Below are 14,998 nucleotides of genomic sequence, written 5' to 3' on the forward strand. Positions count from 1 at the left end.
TCTTAGCCTGAAGCCCACCGAAGCTATTTCTGGTCCCTTTTTGTGAGTTAGGAATCACCACATATAGGCTATATAAAGATCTGTGAGACATGTTTCTTGACTTCAAGAAACTTACCACAGAATAGGGAACAATAAAGGTAAATAGGCAACAAATTCATAAGAGAAATATATTAAGCACTTTAAAAGAATTACTTGAGGAATTAATAAATACCTAATGATGGAGGCAGTAGATAAGAGAAACTTGAATTACTTTAAATGATAGAAATGGAGCTAATTCTTAGAGGAAGTGGCCCAAGTGAAAGTATGGAGGTGGGGAAAAATGGGCTGCGTTAGGTCCCTGTTTCAAAGAACATTTGCTCTGCTGGATGTTAGTAGGAAGTACGTTAAAAAGGACTTCATTGTCAAACAAGTTTGAGAAAGCCTAGTTCATCAGAGTTCAACAGTTCAGTATTAACTTTAAGTAACAGGTATTTATACGACTTACACAATAAGTGTAATCCATGCATTAGTTTCCTAGGACTGCTACAGCTGTAATAAAGTACCACAAACTGGGTGGCTTAGAACAACAGAATTTATTGTCTCGTAGTTCTGGAGGCTAGATGTCCAAATCCAAGGTGACATCAGGGCCATGCTTCCTCTGACACGTGTAGGGGAAAGCTCCTTCCTTGCCTATTTCAGCTTCTGATACCCCCGCCATTCCTTGGCTTGTGGCAGCGCACATAGGCAAACATGAGGTAGCTGTGGGAAGATGCCTGGCTGGTATGCAAAGCACAGTGTCTCGAGGCTTCATGGTTGGACCAAAGGTCAAGGAAGTGGCGCTAACAAGAAACGTGATAGGCTTTTTGGGGGCAGGGAAAGCCAAGCAAAGGAAAATTTGGTCAACTTAACCATTCTGCTAACCTGGTTTTGTCTTCCTTCTAATAATTGCATCTTGTGCATTTTCTAGAGAACAACTCCTTACATTTAGGTTATGGTAAATTACTGCAATTTACCTATCGCCCATGAGCCTGAAGGACTGGGGCACCAGAACATTCAAAGCCCAAGCCCTAAATGCCCTTGTTCTCTTATCACTGGGGAATGACTGACCATGAAGACAAGAGCTTGTACTCTTTGGAAGAAGTATGCTTTGAGCCAATTTAAATGTTGTCTCATTTACAGACTTTATTGTATTTTAAGAGAGGTTATAACACTCCCCATCCTATAATCACTATAACATGGTAAATGTAAAAATTCTAATATTAGATTCTGTTAAAATTTTGTTCTCTTTGCTTTTTTCTTATAGATCTTTCCCTGAGACACTTCCTATAACATACTTATATAAAATTATGTTTGAAAACTAACAGATTGAGGTGCCATATTACAGAATGGGAAATAGAATTTGTTTTAAAAATTATAAAATCAACAAAATAACTCTCAAACACAAATTGTGATGATACTCTCAATTTCCAGAGGTAAAATAGAATAGCAAATTGACAGGGGACCATCTCTACGTAGTGAGAGGTGAAGGAATCACATCTAAGGTCATACAACTAACATTAATTGTGAAACTGAGATGCTACTGACAAAAACAGCAGCTTTTGCCATTTGTGAGTTTGACAGCAAATATTCATATATGATTTTTTCTGTTTTAGCTTCTTGATTAACAGAAAATTTAAGAAATGAACTTACTTCTGCAATAAATTCCTACTATATGGTAGAAAATAAACACATTTGCATTACGAACAGATCTAGAGTGATTTAAAGAGCTGTCTTCAATTGGCTTGAGAAGTCGTCTATAATTGTGTGCTCCTTTTTGAGGAATCTATCCAGTAAAGAAAAGGACATGTGTTTAAAACTAATCTTATTTCTTAACACATTACCCATTTGTTTCTTATTTCTTGTGTCTTAAGCCCCATAATACTTCCAGAGCTCAATATTTTGTCATCTATTTCCATGGCCCCCCAAAAAAGCAATAGATAGTTTAATTTTTTGTTGGTGGAGAGTGTAATGCTTGTATTAATGGATTCTTTGCCGAACCTTTTGTTGAATTCTCCCTGAAAGTTCTTTTTCCTTAATCTGAGCGCCCTAGTTGAGCTAACAAAATGATGAGCTCAGATATTCTTCAAGGGGGTGTGCGGTTCACATCAGAAGTTCACACCAAGCGTGGCAATGCAATTCAAAAGCTTGTTTTGAGTAATTTATCTTTCAAGAGCCCAAGTATGTTCTCAAAATAAACTGTATGGAATAATTGGTAAACTACCTAATGGAATACATCATTTTATTCAGGCTTGAAAATTTTAGAAAAGCAAGAAATGTACATTTATACAATAATACTTATGAGAAATATTAATGTGATCCAAAACGTGTCATATTCTGCTTTTTGATCTAGAAAACAGGCAAAGGGAAATATCCCAAAGGTAATATTTTCTCAAAGTGAAAAATAAATTCATTATTTTGTTGGAAATTAGCTTCATATTTTTATCCCTTAAATGTTCTCTTCTTAGAGAAGGGATTGTCTCTTCTTAGACAGGGAAAGTGGAAGTAGATTTTTAGGAAGTATATACATATAATTTGTGAAAAGTGCATTTCATTGAGGAAAAATAGCATAGGGCACTAAAATATCTGGTTTGGCTGAAAATTTCAACCCAACTCCCCCCTGAAGTGTCGTATCTTTACATACATCCTTTGAGGGATTGTCTGTCAACAGATACAGTCTTATCACTATTAATGTGTGGCTTCCATTATTTCCCACGGAAATTTCCATTGCTGTTACCTTTTTTAGAAAAAAAAAATTAGGCTTATTTTTAATACATATGATCATGGTGAAGAAACCATAAATATATTTTCAGTTTTCTAAAAGCTGACTGATTTTTGTCTCAAAGGTGTATACCTTAAAAGATACACTCTCAAAGGAAATATTTAAAACCATGCATTTAATTAAAATATGCAAATCTACCAACTAAGCTGTACCTCCACATAGATGTATACTTATGTGTTGTCTGTCTTTGCTGTATTTCAAGGTAACATACAGTCATTTCCGTGAGGCAATTCTGAATGAACAGAACTCACTTTATTTCAGTGTGATAAAAGTAGTTATTTCAAGGAAGCTAATAAAATTATAAACTAAGTTGAGAATTCAGGATTGTTACAATCCCAATATCAGAGGGCTCTCTAGAAGCAGATGCTAGACAGGCAAGAACTATTTTAACATTGGGAATACAATAATGTTGAAGAATTGTTAGCTAATCCAACCCTGTACCTATTGAGATGAGTTCAAATTTTATGAAATAATGTGCAATCACTCTTATAGCCCCTATTATTAAATGAGGTAGATATTTAATTAGTTGAACGTCTTTCCAATTTGCTGCTTATTGCAAATTCTCCAATGCAAATCAGAGTAGATGCAAAGAAAAACCCCCTAACCTTGAAGACCTGAAATTCTCCTAACAGTATCTTTCATAGAGCAGAACATTTTAGTTCTAATAAAATCCAATTTATCAAATTGTTTTGCTTTCATGGGTGTTGCTTTTGGTGTTTACCTAAAATCTCTTCACCATAAAAATGTCAGAATCAAGTCATTGACTGAACTAAGGACAAGCAACACCTCTAGTTCATCAAACTCTAGCCTCCAAGATGACCATCTGAAATTTTTAGGTACCACTGATGTAGCAGATGGAAACTCAAGACCCAATCCAGTGCAGATCAGTGAGTTACTGTTTCAGTTACATGCATATTTGCATCAAACATCCATTCCTCCTTGAATTTTATGATCTTTTCCACTGGTAATGATAGTAATTCCATAACCATCAGGCTTGATTATAAATACATTGCACTTAGAAGAAATGTATGAGCTTTAAGCTCCCCTAAACAGTATTTATTTTTAGTATTCTAAATATTTAGTCTATTTAGATTTTTTGAACTGTTCAAAAAATTTTATACTAAACTCATTGTTTATCCAGGGGCAAAGTGGGAATAGAAGTCATCTTGCCTTCCCGAAGCAAATCAAAATACATTAATAAAATTGCACTTCTCTGCTCGTCTTTTTAAGCATTTTTTTGTGTGAATTGGAAAGAAACAGCAAAATCCCCAGAGAAGCAGGATTACTAAATTGCTCCAATCAGAAAACCTGTGAGATTAGGAGACTCAGGAAGGGCTTAGGAGATTGTCCGTGTGGGAAGAGAAATAGCAGTTGATTTTTGTCACAGAGAAGCACAAGGTCATTGCTTTCAGACATCAGAAAATCTAGACCCTCCATCCAAATGAGTCTCTAGTTATCAGGGATTTGGAATTCATTCCTCATTTTTCTTTGATGTGCTATTACATCCTAAAAGGCCAGAAAAAATTGGGCCTTCTCAGGAAAATTATTAGAAAAGAAGCCAAAAAACGTTACATACATTTCTAGTTTTTACAGCCTCAAGAGGGATGTGGAACTAGACACAGCTCAGAGCAGGATTTCAAAATCATCAGCAGATGGCGTCCGTGAGCACTCCCGTTCATCATCTTAACTTATGGTTGTAGCCTGGTGGAGTCTGAGGGCAAGGGGCCCCTATTCCTTCCTTTTTTTTTTTTTTTTTTTTTTTTTTTCCAACTGTAGAAGCCACGTAGAACAAATGACTTGTATAAAACAACAGCTAGAAAACTGCATTGCTGGAGCTAAATCTCAGTTCCTCTGGCTTTTCCAATTCTGATCCAGCAATTTCTCTGCTCTCTGAAATAGGATGGTGGTCACAGAATGTAAGTGAGGTCTGTAAATTCTTGGCTGGCAGTTTCAGCAAATTCCAACTACAAATGAGGCATCGCCCTTGGAAGTATTTCAGGCCCATTTAGAAAAATTAACCCTTCATACTGGGAGCAACTAACTTAAGGCTTTTATTAATCACCTGTGCGCACAGAAGTCCGTATTGGCACAAGGCTGATAGCACCAGAGCTACAAGAATGAATAAAACTTGGCTCACGTGAAGCTTTTAGAATTAGTCTGAGAGCTGATGTACATAGGGTGTGTAAATTAAATTTTGAAAGCATTGGCAAATTCATAAGAAGGTTGGTGAAATCAGTATTGATTGCTGACATGACTGCTTACATGGGTGGTCTCAAGATAATTCTCAAACTGGTCAAATGAGGTAGATTTTATTAATATCCTCATTTTACAAAGGGTGATACTGAGGCTTGGAGACATTAAACAATTTTTCCAAAGATACTGCCATACAGTATTTAAAGCAAGGTTTAACTTGCATTTTTTCATTGAAGTATACTTATTTATTTATTTTTAATGGCAGTACTGGGGATTGAACCCAGGACATCATGCATGCTAAGCATGGACTCTACCACCGAGCTATACCCACCCCTCCTAAAGCAAGATTTAAAAGTTGTAGTGAAACTGCTTTTTTTTTTAAGTTTTTTTTTTTAAATTGAAGTATAGTCAGTTATAATGTGCCAATTTCTGGTGTACAGCACAATGTCCCAGTCATGCATATACATACATATGTTTGTCTTCATATTCTTTTTTGTTAAAGGTTATTACAAGATATTGAATATAGTTCCCTGTGCTATACAGAAGAAATTTGGTTTTTTATCTATTTTATATATAGTGGTTATCATTTGCAAATCTCAAATCTCAAACTCCCAAATTTATCCCTTCCCACCCCGTTTCCCCTGTAACCATAGATTGTCTACTATGTCTGCGAGTCTGTTTCTGTTTTGTAGATGAGTTCATTAGTGTCCTCCTTTTCCCTTTTTTTTTTAGATTCCACATATAAGTGATCTCATATGCTATTTTTCTTTCTCTTTCTGGCTTACTTCACTTAGAATGACAGTCTCTAGGTCCATCCATGTTGCTGCAAAAGGCATTATTTCATTCTTTTTTTTTTATCACTGAGTAGTATTCCATTGTATAAATATACCAGACAAGGAAGCGACCTAAATGTCCATCAACAGATGACTGGATTTAAACTGCTTGTTTAAAGAAACTGGAAGATCGCTCTTATCTTCAAGTTTAATGTTAGAACAGCCAAAACTTCAGTGTAGCATTTGCTTTACACTCTCTCTTACAAAATAAATTGGAGGAGTGAATCATAGCTTCGATCAAGCAGAGACATTCCAGTGATCACATGTAAGAACATCGCTCCTTTCTAGCCATACTCATCAGGATTAATTCATTTGGGGCATATGGCTCTTAGCTGTGCTCTGTCAGTGCTGCCACGTTGATGATATGTGAGTGATTCTCTTCCCCTCATCCTACTGTGCGGTCTCGCTCCTCCCCTCCAGAGAGGATACGCTGTCAGGAACAACTGCATCTCAACGAGGGTATTTGTGTGATGGATTTAAACGGATGGCCAGATCCCATATCCACGTAATTAATTTACTGATTGTTCAAAATGCTGCTAGGTACCAGTGCTGGTCATGTGTTAAAAAATGAAAACAAAACAAGGACAGATCCAGGAAAAGGACTGATTTCCCCAGAGCATCTAGAAATTCATTCATTCAGAAATTGTTAAGTACCTGCTGTGTTCCAGACTGCTAGCCAGCTAGTTAGGGGAGTGATGTACAGAGATTGTGGCTATAGCCACCTGTCCCCAAGCATTTGCAATTCAGTGAAACAGAAAGTTGCATCAAGAATCACAGCAGGTGTGTTAAGTGTCCTAAGCCTGACAGGAAGTTACGAGAACACAAATGAGGACCAACTAAGGGAGGAGGGGTTCGAGCGGTGGCTTCCTGGAGGAATTAGCTCAATGACTAAGTCATAAAGGACTGGACACATTTTGATAGAAGGAGAAAAGTGAGATGGTAATTCCAGAAAGAGGAAAAGCATGTGCAAAGTCCCAGAGGCATGAAAGCACGACTTGTTTGAAGAGCTGTAAATAGTTAAGCATAGCAACACATGGGGACTTTTGGAGAAATGATGAAAGATGGGCAGAAAGAATTTTGACTGAAGAACCTAAATGTTTTCCTCAGGATTATAGAGACAAGCATCCTTGGTCTGAATGAAAATGGAGATTCCATGTTTCTGACATTTTTTTTCAAAATACTTTTTTAACATATCCATTAAAATGTACCCATTATCATTGATGTATAAAGTAGAACGTTGTAAAAATAATTTTGTTTTTCTTATAGTTTCTGTGGAAGACAAAGGATTTAGACCAATTTATTTTATTTTTCTTATAGTTTCTGAGGAAGATAAAGGATTTGGACCAATTTTTGAAGAGCAGCCAATCAATACCATTTATCCAGAGGAATCACCGGAAGGAAAAGTCTCACTAAACTGTAGGGCACGAGCCAGCCCTTTCCCAGTTTACACGTAATGTATCTCACTGCTCTTTTCAGAATGAAGTGTTGAACTGAAGATACCAGATCAGCATCTATGACCCTCTGTCCATAGAGGAAGCTATGGCGTAAAGCTTTCTAGAAAGTCCAGGGACATTGACAAATATGTTGGCATGCAAGTTACTTTTTAAAAGTTGTTTAATGCCCAAGTCGAGAGTGAGTTTTCTTAAATGTATGCAAATAAGTCACATCCTATTTCCTGCACAGATAAAGGCAATGAATGCCATTGGACATTATCCACTTAAAAATTGGCTAATGGAGATCATACTGCTAAACGTGAAAAAGGTTATATGAAAAACACTCACAATTTAAATATATACATTTGAGGAGATAATGTTTTTTGTATGTACTGGCCTAGGTAACTCAAAACTACAGATGAAGAAAAATATTTCTATATGAACTACATTTAAAGAGCTTCTTGCATAGAAAATTCTAGAAAGCACCATTTTTCAATAGGCTCAAATCTATATTCCAGACAACAAAGTGAGTTTCTTAAATGACTCTATGTATTGGACAATCTGTATCTTTCTGTTTTTCTGGGGTACCTATTTATGCTATCAAAAATAGTAAAAAGTAACAGTGAGTTTTCTTGCTTCCAAGTGTTCAGAAAAGTATAGTATTCTAGTCTGATGCAAAGAATAAGACTCGAAAGTTAATCAAATGCCAATGAATTTTGGTGCATGAAGACAAAACAAGTGATTGATGGGAAGATTGGGGCTCTAGTATGTTAATGTCACCTGAGTTAATTGAAGGTTGTCACTCAACAAAGTTAATTTTAGTAGTAAATCTTTCTTTCCATGAATAGAAAAATAACTTTCTATTGTTATAAAAGTGTTGTTATCAAAGAGAATACCCCTTCCCCCCCCCCATTTAATTCTGTTTGCACTCATTTTCACTTGCTTCTGGACATAATTACAAAATTTTTCTTAAAATATGAATTTATATACAAAATTACCATCTCTCTAAAAATGTTTTTTTATTGTTCCAGTTTCATGCATAGGAGTACAATATAAGTAGGTATTTTCTAAACTATAAATAACACCGTTGTTCTGTCTGATGGGCTAAACTTATTCCTACCCTTAAGCCATCCATAATGGGAGCTCATGTACATAATCCTGAACGTGCAATGATATAACTAACAGGGAGTCTAGAGGAGATCTAATCCAAGCACATACTTTTATAGGAAAGGAACCTGAGTCCTGAATAAGTAAACTGACTTGCTCCGGAGTTTGTAAATCACCCGTCCAGGACTGAAATACAGGTTTTACGGCTCTCAAAGAACCATTTAATTTTTTTTTATTAGTATGTATCTATCTAGATAGGTTGATAGCATTTCCAAAGCTATTTCAGTGATGTTTATTCTGTGACACTGTCCTTGACATTCATACATGGAACCTTAGCCTCCAGGCTCCAATGGAGGTGACATAACAGAAGAGCTTGCTCTCACATAGTGTCCTAGGAACATGGGTTTCTCGTCCCTGTCCCCCACTACCACTACCCAGCAGAGACAGTAAGAGGCAATGCTTTGCACCCCTAAAACTTTATACATGTTGATTAGCAACTCCCAATTTCCCTCTCCTTCCAGTCCTACTTAGTCTTCTTAGCAAAATTTAAAAAATGAAAAAAAAGAGGCAAAGCTTGGCTTGGCAGATACGTCACGAACTCCCTCCCGTAGGCTGCACAGCACTAAGTCCCCAGGGCGAGTATGATCTGATTATCTACACATCACTGTAGAGAGCTGAGCAGGAGAAGTAGATGCTTCATTCTGTTATGAAGGGGATCTGCATTTGACAGCACAATTAAGGGAAAAATATTCAACCCATGATGCGGCTTGTCTGGCAGAAGAACATTTGAAGTTTTAAAAAATTTACTTAATATTCAGGGCAAGCCACACTAACGTTGGTAATCATGCAATTTGTCATTCACATTGTAGTTTTATATTTATGGCATGTTCTGTGATAATTTGTATTCATGGTAACATCCTGAAAGGTACAACAGGGAACTTCACCTTCCACTTATCAGCCTTGAGGCTTTTTTCAATCTTGCCTTGTCCCCCCAAATAACAAGAACTCCAATAAAAATTGCCTTTAAAGCTGTATGAAAGGTATTACAACAATGGTGGATGTTCCTAAAAATGAATAGACCAGTGAACTTACCCAAACACAGCGAAACAATTATTATATGACATCAAGGGCAGAATCAGACCCACTGGGAGGAAATTAAAGCAATAAGCAAAAATTTGGAGTAAATATAATAGGGGAAATAGTAACAGTTGGAACCACCAAACACGGAAACCCGTTGCCTGGCAAGTGCTAAGGCAGCGCGACACCGGATGGCTCAGAAGGGACAATATTGCCATCTGCTGGGGGGAAAGGGGAGGACCTATTCATTGGGTTGGTACTTGGTAGGTTTTCAAAATGCAAGGCACAATTTTCTGTGTTTGTTCTTGAATTACCTCCTACCTTGTAAAGATTAAAACTAAAAATGTTCCAGTAATTTGATTTATTAAAAAATACTCTAAAATCACAAGGCCTTTTCGGCAAGATTCTGGCCCTAATCAGAATTGTGCAGCCAGACAATGAATGGTGTGGTCACAGCCCACTATTTGACTGTGGCTTTTGTTTTATAAGATTGCCAAAGACATGGGATCTTAAGGATTAACTCTGATATAGAATGAGTATAAAATCATGCAGGTCGTCACATTAATTGAAAACTACTTTATATTTGCAGTCTTCGCAGTCTTCTCATCATCTCAGCAAGAAAGTTAGATTCCTGTTCCTAGTCAGTTTATTTATAACATAATCCTCACAAATATACCTGCAATAGTGTATTTGTGGCTTGGAAATCAAGACCCAATTGACTTTTATCATTTTCAAATGGTGTGATCGGCCTCTAATGGTCAGAATATGACATTTACTGAGTAGAACCCTGATTTTAATTAATTTGTTTTATTGAAAACTTACTTTGATATTTAGAATCAGATACTGATATTTTATATTTTATTTCCACTAGAATAATGCTTTTAATACTTTAGGCAACATATCTGTATATGCATGAATCTATCTTGCATAATTGGTTACCACTTATAGTCCATGTATATCAGCTAAGAAACCAGTTTGTGTGGCAAAATTCAATGAGATAGCTATCCTTTGAAATGCCTTATGAAAAAAAGGGAAATTTTTCATACATTTGAACATTCACCTTTCTGTGCCTGAGCTAAATTATAAATCTTGAGCCCAGAGACATGGAATTATAGGATGTGAAGAAATACCACTCTGAGTCAACTACTTAATCATCTGACTTCACATGGAGCTGCATCCATATTATTTTAGAATGATGTTAGCCCAGTACACAGTTTGTAATTGTTTTGACCTTTGATATAACATTTTTTTCTTTTTTTTTTCATAGATGGAGAATGAATAATGGGGATATTGATCTGACGAGTGATCGGTACAGTATGGTAGGAGGAAACCTTGTTATCAACAATCCTGACAAACAGAAAGATGCTGGAATATATTACTGTTTAGCTTCCAATAATTACGGGATGGTCAGAAGCACTGAAGCAACCCTAAGCTTTGGATGTAAGTAACTGTAACTTTTTAAAAGGCAAATGCATTTAGGTGAAGTAAAGCTTAGATGTTATCATAGGAATTTAGCAAAAAGAGAAATCAAGAAGAAAAAAAGCTAGAAAAACTCCATAGGAGATGTGAGTCTTACAAGATTAGTGGGCCTTAATTGTGTGGAAAAGAAAAAAATTTCAGGGGAAGCAAAGCACCATGGGGGGTATTACAAATGCACTTGAAGTAGTGAAAGATAACTTTGGAAAATAAACTAAGGCCGTGTTCAGAAGGGTCATGAATAACTTTCTAAAAATTACCGTCAGTGGAAATGCTAAGCCGTGCATTCTCATTAGGGGTAATATGACCCCCAAGGGGTGAAAACTGGTTCTTGGGGGAAGAAACCATCTTAGATATTACAACATAATGGGCTAAGGTTCTCGAAAGCTCAACCCTACCAACAAAACCTTATTTCTTAGGATTTAATTTTTCTTGTTAGGAATAAATTAAATTAAATTTTAATTGATTAATTAAATAATTAATTCTAAGTTTACATTAAATGGAATTTTCTCCTTTTGGGGACAATAATGATGAAAATATTTTGAGAAACACTGTGCTAAACTAATAAAAGTTGGAGGTCTGAAACTGTGCATAGAGAGAGGCGTTGGATCAGATGTTCTCCAGTCCATGATTTTATAAGTCAGCATTTAAATATTATGCAAAATGAGCTATAGGATAAAAATGACATTCTAAAAAGACCCAAGTGGTAGTGCTTACCAGGAGGGAGTGAGACAGGGATAAGCAGAAAATGCGATCAGATTAAATTGGTGTGGTGACCATGGGAATGTAAATAATAAACTCAGTTCTTAAAGAAATACAAGACAGATTGCATTGCATCTAAGGAAAGAAAGACCTTAAATATTTCCTAAGGAAAGCCTAGTCGAAGGGCAGAAACATTCTGCTCTCTTTAAAGTGGAGTGGGAGCAAGTCAAACCAATTTCAAGGATGGGAGGACTCATTTACACGGACGCTTCACATGAAGAGATCATGGGGCCATTAAGTTATCCTTGGTGAGATGTCAACTGAGTTTTGAGGACAGGGATGGCATTCCAGTGAGGCATCAGGACTAGAAAAGTAGATTTGAAGGGTTCTCTGCCAGAAGGTTATGTTTAGAATGAAGACTTTTCAGAGACATAAATACATTGAAAGAAGTAAAAACTAGATTTTATCATTTGAGTACTGATCACAGATAAAGAACAGGAGATGAGGCTAGATGGAAACACATGGGAACCAGTAAAACAAATGAAGAGCCAAAGAGCAGACTATCAAGAAACCAAGAAACATGTGAGTTCCAAATACACAGAAGGAAAGGAAATGAGAGCTAAGGAAAACCCAGAACTTGAAAAGGGTCACAGGATTGGAGACCTTCACATTCCGCAACTGGGATCCTGCCTTTCATCCTCATTCCTTCTCCCCACTGGAGTCTCTCTCAGACTTTCTGGTTTGTCTGAGTCCATTGTATTTCCAGATACCCCTACTGAGATTCTTCCTGAATCTGAAGCAATGTTTAGGATATCCGCCATCTTCAGATTTGTCACAGTAGTTGTGCAGGTTGCCACCAGTGTCTGTAGGCGTCAGCCACCCCCAGAACTCTTCTGTAGGGCGCCCACATCCCAGCATGTGAAAAAGGGAATTGACCTCGATGGGCTTCGCCAGACCAACTGAGAGGTATCATTTCTAAAAATGAGTTAGTAGCTGAAAAGTAAACTTTAATGAATCTCTCTCTTTCTATTGACCAGAGAATGAATGTTTTCCTTCTTGCTTTCATCATTAGATCTTGATCCTTTCCCACCGGAGGAACGTCCTGAGGTCAGAGTGAAAGAAGGGAAAGGAATGGTGTTGCTCTGTGATCCTCCGTACCATTTTCCAGGTACACTTAGTTCTTCTGTGAATATAGGCAACTATGAAAAGAAATGGGCAAGTTTCTATTTTCTTAATGGTAATAGAACATTTATATTTAATGAGACTCAGTATTTGCATAACCTTATGCATCATTTACTAGTACTTATAGATGCTTACTTTCCTGATTCTTTAAACTTTGGGTCCTAATTCTAAATTAAAAGTAATCTATGATCTAAAGGTCTATGATCATTTCCATTTATAAACAATATACGTTGGATTACGTGCCTATTAAAGTTCCTATTACACAGGAAAAAATACAGTAGATTTTCTACGAATAATTCCTAAAATAGCAGAGTACCAAAGAGTGATATGTAATCAATCATTTTATTAACAATTTAACACCTACAGCACACTGTGAACTGTAGTTAAATGCTGGAAAGGAATAAAGACATAATGAATATTAACCTCTTTAGGAGTACCAACCCACAAGAATAATCATCCAGCTTAGAAAGGGGCTAAACTGGCATCTGTTACAAGATTCGACTTTTGAATACGTTTTCAGTAATTTGACACAGCTAAAATGAAAGCCAACAAAATGTTCATTAAAAGATAAACACTGCATGTATTTTCACTAACTTTCACTTGTTTTATTTATCAAATGTCCTCTTGAAACAAAATATAAATACCACTTTTCGCACTGAGTAGAACCTGAACAGCTCGTCATCTCCTTCCGTCAATTCACGTTCTTAGGAGATGATGACCTCTTTGAAAATTAGACATGCCACCGTCAAATGTAAGAATGGACAGGTGCTTCAAAACACATATTATATATGTGTGTGTACTGTTTTACCCCGTCCATGCCATAAATCATTCATCCTCCTAAATGCAGTTAAATTAAGGTTTCGTGCTTTTGTTACCATGAGGAGGGAAAAGTTAGTAAATTATACTACACCTTCAAGAATTGAAGGTGGGCCAACCCAAGAGAGGAAAATGGCGCTGCTCCTTTGTTTCTCCTGTCTTATGTCCTGGCTCAGGGGCGATCTGGTGATTGATTGGCAGCTCATGTCCCTTGAGTGCTCAGGCTTGCCATCTCTTTTACACATGCTCTTACCCAGGATGCACACAGAAGAACCTACAGGAGGGGGCCCAAACCACAATGCTAATTACATTATCATGAGCATTGGGTCATGTTAAGCTGGGTCCTTCTCTCTATTGCACAGCCGCATTGTCCAGTTCTAACCATCTTCTTCATTGACATTCATTTAGAGAAAGTAAAACTCTTTGGAGCCCTTTATCCTGAGTGCAGGTGTACTGTTATCTTCTGGATTGCTCCCTCCCCCTCCCTCTCCCTTTGCCTGGTGCTCATTTCTATCTAACTACCTAACACTTTTCAGCTTAGAAACTAATAGGGTTGAAGGTGGGAAGAAACCTGCCTTTTGATCTTGAACCTCAAAGACTGTTATATATATGCAACTACTTATAGTTGTCAAACCCCGGTGCTCTACACGGTGATCTGGTAAACTAGGATATAGTGCTTACTAAATCAAGTCATCCTAGACATCTCTATAGTTCAGTTTCCTCATTTAAAATATGGCTATAATAACTCCTGTATCCCCTACTTCATAAAATTTGCTGTAGGTTTCAAATGTAATAATATATTTTAAAATGATAAAATGGATATATACTTTCAATGGTTTATTATTAAGTAAATAAAATATATTTAGCAAATTCAATATTTTGAATCAATTATTAAAGCAAGTAAAGTACATCTTACTTTATTGAAGATTTTTTTATTCACAGTTACAGAAATGTCTCTCATTTATGCACAGGAAAGAAGTCTAGGAAGAAAGTCTCATCATTCACAATCCATTATATTTTTCTATGGACTTAGATGTTCTGTGGTTTCTTGCAATGGGGAAAACTCTGATTTGAACTACTTTACTTATTTATCAAGAATAATTACACATAACTACATCACTGCAAATGTTTATTGAATTTTATAATGACACTTGATATACAGTTGATTGCCTAATGCCTAGCACAGATTAAGTGTTCAACAAATATTTGAGGGATGAGAGCATGAAAGAGTAAATGAATGTGTTCATTAAATTAATGGATACATAGTGGTCACAATTTCATGAAAAGGGAAGTTTACCTGTTGAGATTTTGTTTTATTAAATGGCAATCAAACATTCATGAATGTGTAAGACTTCCTAAACTTCTAGACCCTCAGACAATGA

At 36.5% G+C, this 14,998-nt stretch overlaps 1 protein-coding gene across 6 annotated transcripts in view; it reads left to right on the forward strand.

Moving 5' to 3' along the window:
* The window catches only part of CNTN1 (contactin 1), a 287,326-nt gene that overhangs the window by 154,525 nt on the left and 117,803 nt on the right, over positions 1-14,998 (forward strand). For all 6 annotated transcript variants that reach the window (XM_010974876.3, XM_010974883.3, XM_031462744.2 and 3 more), the window contains 3 exons: positions 7,141-7,273; positions 10,708-10,880; positions 12,691-12,786. In XM_010974876.3, the coding sequence (XP_010973178.1) occupies positions 7,141-7,273; positions 10,708-10,880; positions 12,691-12,786 (402 nt within the window). The remainder of the gene's footprint in view (positions 1-7,140; positions 7,274-10,707; positions 10,881-12,690; positions 12,787-14,998) is intronic.

This window comes from Camelus dromedarius, chromosome 11, assembly GCF_036321535.1.
Source record: "Camelus dromedarius isolate mCamDro1 chromosome 11, mCamDro1.pat, whole genome shotgun sequence".
Lineage (NCBI taxonomy): Eukaryota > Metazoa > Chordata > Mammalia > Artiodactyla > Camelidae > Camelus > Camelus dromedarius.